The sequence below is a fragment of the Schistocerca piceifrons genome, chromosome 5 (assembly GCF_021461385.2).
Source record: "Schistocerca piceifrons isolate TAMUIC-IGC-003096 chromosome 5, iqSchPice1.1, whole genome shotgun sequence".
NCBI classification, from domain to species: domain Eukaryota; kingdom Metazoa; phylum Arthropoda; class Insecta; order Orthoptera; family Acrididae; genus Schistocerca; species Schistocerca piceifrons.
Window position 1 is genome coordinate 353,322,081 of NC_060142.1, and position 12,826 is coordinate 353,334,906.

Below are 12,826 nucleotides of genomic sequence, written 5' to 3' on the forward strand. Positions count from 1 at the left end.
CTTCAGGATAAATTAGAATGTCGACTTTGATCCAGACCCAGTGTCCACCATCGCTACCTTCTCTGGTTTTGGCTCTTGAGGAAGAATGGGTTGCCATTCCTCCACAAACATCGAGACAACCCACTGAAAGCATCCAGCAGATTTCAAGCTGAAAGGGTGCACACACTCCATATTAATGTCCATTAACAGGTGTCCGGATACTTTTTATCAGACAGCGTACCTACATGGGAGCAAGTCCTAAACCACAAAAGCCACCTTCTAATAATCTGGGCAAGTATACAAAAATGTATGCATAATGCTCAAAGCTACATAAAGCAAGAGCCACTTAAAACATGTAGTTTAATAAAACCCTATTATGAAAGATAGGGGATAGAAAAAGCACTTCCAAATGCATTCTAAATTGAAGTTCTCATTGGTAAGCCTACTTCTCAAAAGTAAACACAGTACTTGCAAAGAAGCAGCCAAATTTTTCCTGTCAGCATCAGAAAATAAAGAATACTATTTTCACTCTTAAATGAACAACAGTTCACATATTTAACTTGTACATTTTATTTAGCTATGTGCGTTAACAAAAATATTTCAGATATTATTTACTATTTACCGTACCATAATTTGTGGCCCTGCTGCTATCTCTTGAGGAACACAAGTCTGGTTTTACAGTATATAGGAACACAAGGAGGCTAAGCAAAAATTATCTGCAAAATTCAAAAGAGATGGAAAGGGAGGTAGATGGGTTTACAAGATGCAAATAACGGACATGTATTAACGTATACCATTTGCTTTTTCAGACTCTGGCTGAACATCGTGTGGAGTGGATGGCTGAGCTTTTGGTGTAGGTGCAGGGGATGGCTGGGGACGAGGTGCTGGTTTTGGTGTCTCCTCATCTACTGGAGGTTGTGATGGTGGACTTGAAGGACCTGCTGCAGAAGCTGATGATCCACCCTCCTGCGGAATTGGAGCAAAACCTGAAACACAAACCTCCATAAGCAGGGTACAACGTAACTGCAAATGAAAATCTGAATTACTACTCTCAATTGTAAAATGGCTTATAGTGAAACCTTACTTTCATGCAAGCTTTGCAGTTTTAATTAATATATTGGTGGAAAATCCAGGCTGGAATAAATAAATAAACACACACAAACACACACACACACACACACACACACACACACACACACACACACACACACACACAAGTGTGCGCACAGAGAGAGAGAGAGAGAGAGAGAGAGAGAGAGAGAGAGAGAGAGAGAGAGAGAGGGGGGGGGGGGAGGGGGAGGAGGAGGGAGAGAGGGGGAGGAGGAGGGAGAGGGGGGGAGAGAGGGGAAGGGAGGGAGAGAGAGGGGGAGGGAGAGAGAGGTGGGGAGGAGGGGGGAGAGGGAGAGGGAGAGGGAGAGGGAGAGGGAGAGAGAGAGAGAGAGAGAGAGAGAGAGAGAGAGATTCACCTTTGTGAAACATGGAACTAACTGCATGTAAGACACACAGGTATATTATAGTAATACCATAGAGTTTAAATGTTGCAAATCCCACTGCAATCCACATACCCTTAATCAAACCTACTGTGTTGAGATTCATTGGGAGAGTCCTTAGAAAATGTAGTCCATCAACAAAGGTGGTGTCTTACAAAACACTCATACGACCTATACTTAAGTATTGCTCATCAGTTTGGGATCCGTACCAGGTCGGGTTGACAGAGGAGATAGAGAAGATCCAAAGAAGAGTGGCGCGTTTCGTCACAGGGTTATTTGGGAAGCGTGATAGCGTTACGGAGATGTTCAGCAAACTCAAGTGGCAGACTCTGCAAGAGAGGTGCTCTGCATCGCGGTGTAGCTTGCTGTCCAGGCTTCGAGAGCGTGTGTTTCTGGCTGAGGTATCGTATATATTGCCTCCCCCTACTCATACATACCGAGGAGATCACGAATGTAAAATTAGAGAGATTCGAGCGCGCACGGAGGCTTTCCGGCAGTCATTCTTCCCGTGAACCATACGCAACTGGAATAGGAAAGGGAGGTAATGACAGTGGCACGTAAGGTGCCCTCCGCCACACACCATTGGGTGGCTTGCAGAGTATAAATGTAGATGTAGATGTGTATCAAAGATTACACTAACCAGTGGTTGTACAAATGATATTCTACATGTTCATCTACATCTATACTCAAAACACCACATTACGGAGTTTGGCAGAGAGTACTTCATTTACCACATTTGTTCTATTTGTTAGCCACCATAACTGAGGTAGAATTGATTCTAGCAATCAAGTTTGTGTGTACAGTATCCTGCCTGTCCCCCGAATGTTACTGGACACCTGATATAAACATGGAAATCTGAAGTGACACACAAATGTACTCACCTGGTGGCGTTGGCAATTCATCAATTGGTATGGGTTTGCCAGCTTTATGCAACTTTATTGCATTTTCATACTGTTTTACTATGCGTCCAATCCTTCTAGCCTTGCTCGCATTTCCTTCTTCTTTGGCTGCCTTCTCTACAGACTTATATTTGTCCAGTCTCTGTATAAGAGCTTCCATGACAGTAGTTGGTGTAGGTGGAGCATTATATAAATCAGTCTCAGGTTGCTCTTCACCTAAAATTTTAAATGTTAATTGAAAATAGTTTACATCAAATATGCAGAACTGTTAAAAATATTGAATACTAATGAAATGGGCAGATATAACAAACAGAAATTTCTGAAGAATCTGAAGAAGAAATAGCAGATGAAAGGCATAATGCTAAGACAGCCGTATTTATCAAATTAGTTCATTAGGTATATTCATCAAGAGCAGTTGCAAGGATGAGTGTCCATATTACACAAAAGCTAGAAGGGTCAACATGATAATACTAAAATGAGGCAAAGAAGAGATTACCATACCAAATAGCAACTTTTATACAACAGCTTCTTCCCTCATTCATCTCTGTAATATCAGTCAGTCAATCAGAAGAATTCTTAAGTAATAAAAGCAGAGGGATGCAAATTTAAACTAAAGAAAATGATCACAGAAACAAAAGTGTGAATATGCACTATCTTTTTTCATCTGTGAAACAATAAACTGACGATTAGATCTAGATTAACTCAACTGACTGAGAATACAGACCACCGTTTTAAGACCAACTGCTGTGTTGTTGCAGGAGGGCTCATAGAAAACAAAGATGTTTGCTTGCTGTGTGTTGTGGTCTTCAGTCCAGAGACTGGTTTGATGCAACTCACCATGCTACCCTATCCTGTGTAAGTCTCTTCATCTCAAAGTACGTACTGCAACCTACATCCCCCTGAATCTGCTTAGTGTATTCATTTCTTGGTCTCCCTCTGAGTTTTACCCTCCACGATGCTCTCCAATACTAAATTGGTGACCCCTGGATGCCTCATAACATGTCCTACCAACCAACCCCTTCTTGTAGTCAAGTTGTGCCACAAATTCCTGTTCAGTACCACCTCATTGGTTGCGTGATCTATCCATATAATCTTCAGCATTCTCCTGTAGTACCACATTTCAAAACCCTCTATTCTCTTCTTGTCTAAACTATTTATCATCCATGTTTCACTTCCATACGTGGCTACACACCATAAAAATCCTTTCCGAAAAGCCTTCCTGACACTTAAATCTATACTCGATGTTAACAAATTTCTCTTCTTCAGAAACACTTTCCTTGCATTACCAGACTACATTTTATATCCTCTCTACTTCAACCATCATCAGAAATTTTTCTCCCCAAACAGCAAAACCCATTTACTACTTTTAAGTGTCTCATTTTCTAATCTAATTCCCTCAGCATCACCTGATTTAATTTGACTACATTCCATTGTCCTCGTTTTGCTTTTGTTGATGTTCACCTTATATCCCCCTTTCAAGACATTGTCCATTCCATTCAATTGCTCTTCCAGGCCTTTTGCTATCTCTGCCAGAATTACAATGTCATAGGCAAACCTCAAAGTTTTAATTTCTTCTCCATGGATTTTAATTCCTACTCCACATTTTTCTTTTGTTTCCTTTACTGCTGACTCAATATACAGATTGAATAACACTGGGGACAGGCTACAACCCTGTCTCACTCCCTTCCCAACCACTGGCACCTTTTCATGCCCATCGCCTCTTATAACTGCCATTTGGTTTCTGTACAAATTGTAAATAGCCTTTCGTTCCCTGTATTTGATCCCTGTCACCATCAGAATTTGAAAGACAATATTCCAGTCAACATTTTCAAAAGCTTTCTCTAAGTCTACAAAGGCTAGAAATGTAGGTTTGCCTTTCCTTAATCTATCTCCTAAGATAAGTTTTAGGGTCTGTATCGCCTCATCTGTTCCAACATTTCTACGGAATCAACAGATCTACCTTGAGGTTGGCTTCTATCAGTTTTTCCATTCAACTGTAAAGAATTCGTGTTAGTATTTTGCAGTCGTGACTTATTAAACTGATAGTTCGATAATTTTCCTGCTTTCTTTGGGATTGGAATTATTATATTCTTCTCAAAGTCTGAGGGTATTTCACTTGTCTCATACATCTTTCTCACCAGATAGTAGAGTTTCGCTCTTTTCTCCAAAGGTTTCTAATTTTCCTGTAGGCAGTATCTATCTTACCCCTAGTGATATATGCCTCTACATCCTTACATTGCTCCTCTAGCCATCCCTGCTTGGTTATTTTGCACTTCCTGTCAATCTCACTTTTGAGATGTTCATATTCCTTTTTGCCTACTTCATTTGCAGCATTTTTATATTTTCTCCTTTCGTCAATTAAATTTAACATCTCTTCTGTTACCCAAGGATTTCTACTAGCCCTCGTCTTGTTACCAACTTGATGCTCTGCTGCCTTCACTATTTCATCTCTCAAAACCAACCATTCTTCTTCTACTGTATTTCTTTTCCCCCTTTCTTGTCAATTGTTCCCTAATGCTCTCTCTGTAACTCTCTGCAGCCTCTGGTTCTTTCATTTTATCCAGGTCCCATCTCCTTAAATTCCTACCTTTAAGCAGTTTCTTCAGTTTTAGTCTACAGTTCATAACCAATAAATTGTGGCCAGAGTCCACATCTGCCCATGGAAATGTCTTACAATTTAAAACCTGGTTTCTGAATCTCTGCCTTACCATTATATAATCTACCTGAAACCTTCCAGTGTCTCCAGCCCTCTTCCACATATACAACTCTCTCTCAGGATTCCTAAACCAAGTGTTAGCTATGATTAAGTTATGCTCTGTGCAAAATTCTACCGGGCGGCTTCCTCTTTCAGTCCTTATCCCCCCCAGTCCATATTCACGTACTACCTTTCCTTCTCTTCCTTTCCCTACTATCAAATTCCAGTCACCCATGAATATTAATTTTTCATCTCCCTTAACTATCTGAATAATTTCTTTTATCCCGTCATACATTTCTTGAATCTCTTCATTATCTGTAGAGTTAGTTTGCATATTAACTTGTACTACTGTGGTAGGCGTGAGCTTTGTGTCTACCTTGGCTACAATAATGCTTTTATTATGCTGTTTGTAGTAGCTTACCCACACTTGTATTTTTTTTATTCATTATTAAACCTACTACTGCAGTACCCCTATTTGATTTTGTATTTATGGCCCTGTATTCACCTGACCAAAAGTCTTGTTCCTCCTGTCACCGAACTTCACAAATTCCCACTAGATCTAACTTTAACCTATCAATTTCCCTTTTTAAATTTTCTAACCTACCTGCCTGATTAAGGAATCACATTCCACACTCTGATCTGTAGAACAGCAGTTTTGTTTCTCCTGAGAACACTACGCAACTGAATTCTAGTTAATCCATGAGATAAGGGGCTATAAACAATTAAAACAATCATCAAAAGGTATATAATATTGCAAGGAAAAGAATTTGTTATTTTCACTTGATGAAGGAAGGCAGAATGAAACAGGAACAAAAAAAGTGAGAGAAGAATGACAGAATATGGGCATCCAGCAATTAGAGGTACTGTGGTATTGTACTAGTATGCACATTTTAGATTTGTTTATAGGGGCTGGCAGCTATAGAGACCAGGGTTGAATGCCCTCTGTCACCGGTGGTGGAGCTGGGCAGCTAGAGGACAGGATGGCCATCAGTTCTCCAGCTAGGATTGTAGATGTCCGAGACCCAGTATTAAATACAGTAATTCCACACATTCCTTTATTTTGTATAACAACATATCAGTCACGGTGGGGCTAGGTGGCCATCAGTGCTCTCAAGGCACTGGCAGTCTTGGTCAATAAAACGTGCTGAAGTCAGCATGCGGCCTCCTGTCAGGCTTGCATGCAGCATCACCTTGCCCCGATGTTACATGGTCAGCACTCCCTTGCTATAGTACCACATTAGTTCTCAGACAATCTGTTAGCACTCTGCAGCTACATGCCATGCAAAGGCAGTCACACTAGCTAGGCAGATGTACAACTCAGTGCAGGATTCGTAAACACACGCAGAGTTGAATCTTGGACCTTGTTGTGGACAACGGCATCAGTGCTGGCAGCCAAGTAGTTTGCCCACACAGAGCAATGAGCAACACAGAGTTTCTCGGCACAGCACGATAGAGGCTAGGCAGTTAAGTTGCCCAAGCACAAACTGAGGATCCCCAAGGTAGGTGGCCACCAATGGACAGACATTAGGCAGCAGATGGCGAGCCGGCTGGAAGGCACCAAGTCAGCATCACCTGGAATCAGGCACACTCGCAGCTTATGAAGACAGCATCCAATGACAACAGCTTGATGTTCTGTTTTGAGACGTTTACTAGCACAAGACTTCCCTTCATAGCTTGCTCCAGGTGATAATGTGTGCCTAAAAGGAGCAGTATTTATGTGAGGACGGTCCACCACTACTAAGGCACTTTAGAACACAACAACTCCTCCATGTAGTGGAACATATCACAGATGTCTACAACACCAACAAAGCTTCAGGGGCAGTGTTCCTGGACGCCTTTGATCACCTATGGTACAACACACCATTTGCAGTCTCAGCAATGCTCGTATCCGTGATGAAATCATACATCTCATACACTCATATTTTCACCAACAGATGCTTCTACACTGATGTTCAGTGCAAACAAACAACACAACACAGTATGCGAGTGAGACTACCCCAACACAATATCCTAGGGCCCCCTTTGTTTAACCTCCACATCAGTGACTTCGATGCTACACAAAACACGTTCGAAGCTTCACAAAACACGATAGTTGCCATCTATGTGGGTAACACAGCCATCCTAGTGCAAGACTGGAAACCGTCAAACATTAACCCACGACTACTGACAGCACTCAGAAATGCTGAGCCTTGGCTGGAACAATGGTGTGTTAAAGTAAACATGGACAAGTGCCAGGCTGTTCCGTTCACACGCAAACAAAAACATCTGCACAAACATCAAAACTGCAGACAAATAATGCTACACACACGTCCAATACATTTCTGTAAGAAATTCAGATACCTTGGTGTCTGGATGGAACAGAAAGGATATTGTGGAGACATGGCTTAGCCACAGCCTGGGGGATGTTTCCAGAATCTCACTTTCTATAATTTCTTGTAGAAATAAATTTCTGTTGCTCATTGCTACTTGGACACCTTATTACTTTTTGCATGCACCATCCCACATCAGGATACTTTAATTTTAGTTTTCGTTGTCAGTAATATAGACTCTAGAAGGTTTCTGCATGAAGCAGTTGGCTCTGTTAGCTGAATTCTCATTTTCACTTATACTTGTCTCTGATTTTGTTTGTCCATCATTGTGCCCAGAAATCTGAACTGTTCAATGTGTTCAAATTTATGTTTGTTGATTATGAGATACAACTGGCTGTCTTGTTCATCTATTGTTGGCATATACACAGACTATATTGTCTGTGTATATGCCAACATTTTAACCTTTTTTTTTCTTTCCTTTTGAGGATCCTGCTGCTAATAGACTGAGTTTGCACACAACTCTCTACAAAGCTATATTCAAGAGATAATGGGCAGAGCATCTCATTGTCTTATTACAATTTCATTTTCAAAATTATCATATTTTATTCCATTCAGCAAACCTTTGCTTATATTATCATCTGTGCACATTTTGCAAGGATTTTTAAGTTTAATTGAAAATGCAATTTCTGTCATTACATTCGCAAGCCTTAGCCTGTGAATGGAGCTTTCTGATGTATGTCTGAACTATTCATGCAAGTCAGTACACTGAAACGAACTGCATCTTTCCATGAAGTGCTAGTGAATCAATCTGTTTTCACTATGATGTTTAATTTGTGGTTAAATGACAAAAATGTCTACAAAACATCGGATAGTGAGGTTTCAAATCTCGAGGCAGCCATATGAATAAAAATATCCTAACAGCAATAGTGAAAGAATGATTCATTGTCTTCCTGTATGGTAACTTATTTAATTAACAATGCAGTTTTATCCTCAGCATGAGTCTAACAGATTATAATAGAATCTTTTGGCAAAATTTGAGGTGAGGTCTTACCTTCAGCTGCTCCCCCTGTAGTGGACTGTGAATTGTCAGCGTCTCTCTGCTTCTCACTCTCCTCAACAGCAGTTTCAGTCACACCAGGAGTTGTTTTCACTGAGCCAATGGGTGGTGGAGGTGGTGGCATCTCACTTAGATCTACAGCCTGTCCACCCTCCACTGCCGAGATGACAATCTCAAATTTCTACAATACAGGACAACTATGAAAAATCTAAAGGAAACAAACAACTTACACAACAAACTGTTACATTTAATTTTTTTAAAGATAAAGTAGGATGAACATGAAGTTCCTGGTGTTTTGGTGTATCTAGAGATATTAAAGACATACTTCACTAGCCACACCACTATGCATAGCAGATGCTATTTCACTCCACTGCCAGTCATTGGCTTTCTGTTCCACTCACAAATGGAGGAAAGAAAAACGGCTGCCTATCTAGGTTTATGTTTCTGCGTAAGCCTATATCTCTCTCTTCTCTGCAGTACATACTACACGAGATGTATGTTGATGGTGGTAGAATCATACTGCGGTCTGTTGCAAATGCTGGTTCTCTCAAGTTTCTCAACAATGTTTCAAGAAAAGAATGATTTCTTTCCTCAAGAGGTTCCCATTTAAGTGTAGGGAATATTTCCATAATGTTTGTGTATTGATCAGAACTACTGGTCACAAAAATAGCAGCATACCTTTGAATTCTTTCTAAAATCTGGAATAAATGATGCAGTACCAAAACCCAGTAACTTTTTACCTTATTAACAACTGTGAAAACTCATGGTCTTAAGAGGAACATATCTGGACTGAGATAGGCACAAATGGGTAGGGGAAATTATGTTCGGCATTACTCGGTTCCTTGGCAGTATTATTACCTAAGAACCAAATAACTTTTTAAATACAACATACACATTAATCAGACAAATTTACTACACCTTTCAGACAAAAAAGCTCAACATATAGCAGCAATGATGAAAGACTAATGTAAGAAATAAAAATAAATATAAATTTATTAGCAATGAACAAGTATTTGATGGAAAAAAAAAAATCATTTGAATAATGAATATTAGTATACGTTACAACAGACTTTCATCTTTATTGCTATTTCTGTGTGTACCAGGTGATCAAAAAGTCAGTATAAATTTGAAAACTGAATAAATCACAGAATAATGTAGATAGAGAGGTACAAATTGACACACATGCTTGGAATGACATGGGGTTTTATTAGAACCAAAAAAATACAGAAATTCAAAAAATGGCCGACAGATGGTGCTTCATCTGATCAGAATAGCAATAATTAGCATAACAAAGTAAGACAAAGCAAAGATGATGTTCTTTACAGGAAATGCTCAATATGTCCGCCATCATTCCTCAACAATAGCTGTAGTCGAGGAATAATGTTGTGAACAGCACTGTAAAGCATGTCCGGAGTTATGGTGAGGCATTGGCATCGGATGTTGTCTTTCAGCATCCCTAGAGATATCAGTCGATCACGATACACTTGCGACTTCAGGTAACACCAAAGCCAATAATCACACGGACTGAGGTCTGGGGACCTGGGAGGCCAAGCATGACGAAAGTGGCGGCTGAGCACATGATCCTCACCAAACGACGCGTGCAAGAGATCTTTCACGCGTCTAGCAATACGGGGTGGTTCTAATAAAATCCCATGTCATTCCAAGCATGTGTGTCAATTTTTACCTCTCTATCTACATTATTCTTTGGTTTATTAAGTTTTCAAATTTATGCTGACGTTTTGATTACCCGGTACATGAGGATCAATGTCAACATAAAAATGAGAGTGAACATACCTTGACAATTCGTACATAGTTTATAGCTGTTTCCCGATCACCAGCCTTCTTAGCTTGCAGTGCTGCCATTTTGTACTCATCCCTGCGTGCAGCAAGAGCAGCAATTGTATTATTTTGATCAGCGGTGGATGTAGGACTTGATGGCATGGGTGATGGGACTTCCTTTCCTGGTGACTGATCTTGCACTGGAGAAGCCATGCCAGGCAGTGGCACTCCAAACTGTGGTGGCCTCTCCGGTACAGGAGGTTGAGGGGCAGGTCGCGTTGGAACCATCTCTGCAGTGTATAGTTTAGGGTCATTGTAAATGTCTGTTCCAAACAATGGGAATTTTAACTGCATCATGCGTGTAATCAGTTACGAACACCAAAAATAACACTGATGAACACTGCAGACACATCTCTGTCCATGACCATGGAAAAAAAAAAAAATAAAAATCCGGTCCAAGCTTAAATTTACCAAAAAATATTAAATACAAAATTGAAAACATAATTTTCGACAAATAAATAAAATTATACTGTAAACTGCCTCTATGAAGACTGAAGAGATTACCAAAACAAACTTATTTAAATAGGCAGTTAAAAAAGCATGAGTTTAGAAACAGTCTGTACAGTGTAGGGTTACTTATATGGAGTTGTAACCAAGGATGGAATCAACTTCTTGAAATCATCTACTTCATGGTGTCTGTCAGGCCCCCAGGTATCACACCATGCAGCAATCCACCCTTGGGCTTGCATTTATGAATGATTGACAAAACAGTTTCTTGTGATCTACTAGGGCCCTAAAAATAATGTTCAATATCTGAACTGCATAGTAGTCTAGTTGTGTGTTGTGTATTGAGATCCTGTTGGTGCATTTTTTTTCATCTTTACCAAAATAACTGGTCATTATTTTGATTCAATTAATTTGTTTAAATACTGTCACATCCTAACCACAATCAGGTCAAAATTCAAAAGCAGCGTCATCTATGAAGTACAACAATTACCGTATTTACTCGAATCTAAGCCCCACTTTTTTCTGGTTTTTGTAATTTTTTAAATTCTCCGCCCCGAGTTTCGACCACTGCATTTTCATACATTATCCAATGAAGTAAATACAAATTCCGTATTGTTCATCTTCGAATGTAGCAGCATTTCAATGTACTATGAAAATCCGACTGGCAAGACATGCTGTATTCTCTTCACCATAAGAATAATACGAATATAAACATTTTGCCATGTATTCTTTCGTGTATGCTGCTATCTCATTTAAATCCTGTCTGCCTAATAAACTACGAAACTAGTGTGAGACAACAGCAAATGCGGAAGAATATACATATCATGTCATGTTTATATTCGTATTATTCTTATGCCTAATGGTGATAGTCAGAAATGAAGCACGGCAACTGACTAGACTTTTTTAAATCTAAGATGACTAATTTCTGTGCAGAATGTAATGCACAAAAGAGGCGTCTGCAAAGATTTTCAAACGGCGAAAAATTTTAGCTAAACTCTCGTTCAGAACATCTTCTAACATACACAGTCTATTATTTGGTTCTTGTTGATCATTATCAAAGAAAGCAGCAGTGTAAGTAACAACAAATAGCAGCCTCTTGCCATTGCTTCGCTAATGAGACAGTTCCTCTCTTTTTTTATCGTAAGTGGCGGTAGCGCGCACAAAAGAAGCCATGCCGCGAGCAGCGACAGGTCGTAAACACACATTATCAGAATGCGACAAACAATGCATGACACAGTACAATAACGCATTTTCAGCTTAGAGTGAAGTAAACACCTATAACACAGAGAACAGCACTTATCAGATCAAAGAAAAATAAGCAATCGATTCAAACCAGGCGAAGCACGTGAAAAAGGAAGGGTACCCGTAGAAATACGGGCCTGACGCACAGCAATGGCTACCTGCTAAAGTTTAACTGCTAAGCTTACGACTCGAACCAAACTACTGTAGCTATATCGTCATTCATTGTGTCTCATATTACAATGGACCTACTTTGTTTCGATTTGGATGTGCGGCCTAAAACTTTTCTCTCCCTTGAATTTCGAGCCTCAAATTTCAGGTGCGGCTTAGACTCGGGAAAAATTTTTTTCCTTGATTTCGAGTCTCATTTTTCAGGTGCGACTTAGATTTGAGTGCGGCTTAGATTCGAGTAAATACGGTACCACTAAAAGCATATTTATTACAAACACCAACATAGAGCCATAACAAAACTGTCCTCCAAGATGGAGAGCACTACTGTTTATACAAACATCAAATACTCCAGAATATGCAAACATTACAAATGTGAAGTTCAAGAATCTTCCATAAATGATTAATACTAAACAACAAATAATTGCTTGTGGTCAGGTCTGAACTGGTGAAACACTGAATGCCAGCCAGCGACACCAACCGTTATGCCGCACTGCAGTAAGCAGCAATACAGATTTCTCATTTCTAATCTTATGTCATATCATTTTAATCCACATACTAATTTTTTTATTTGTTCCAATAATCATTTCTGTTTTAATTATTTATATGTATTAACTTTGATTTAATTATTTCCTTTTCATCATTTCTATGTATTTATTTCTATTTAATTACTTCCTTTACATCACTTTACATTTTCATTTGTA

The 12,826-nt window shown here is 39.6% G+C and overlaps 1 protein-coding gene across 2 annotated transcripts in view; it reads right to left on the reverse strand.

Annotated features, from left to right (window-relative positions):
* The window catches only part of LOC124798026 (coiled-coil and C2 domain-containing protein 1-like), a 131,463-nt gene that overhangs the window by 60,995 nt on the left and 57,642 nt on the right, over nucleotides 1-12,826 (reverse strand). For both annotated transcript variants that reach the window (XM_047261236.1, XM_047261238.1), the window contains exons 6-9: nucleotides 10,224-10,498; nucleotides 8,424-8,610; nucleotides 2,351-2,584; nucleotides 774-965 (exon numbers count right to left, since the gene is read on the reverse strand). In XM_047261236.1, the coding sequence (XP_047117192.1) occupies nucleotides 774-965; nucleotides 2,351-2,584; nucleotides 8,424-8,610; nucleotides 10,224-10,498 (888 nt within the window). The remainder of the gene's footprint in view (nucleotides 1-773; nucleotides 966-2,350; nucleotides 2,585-8,423; nucleotides 8,611-10,223; nucleotides 10,499-12,826) is intronic.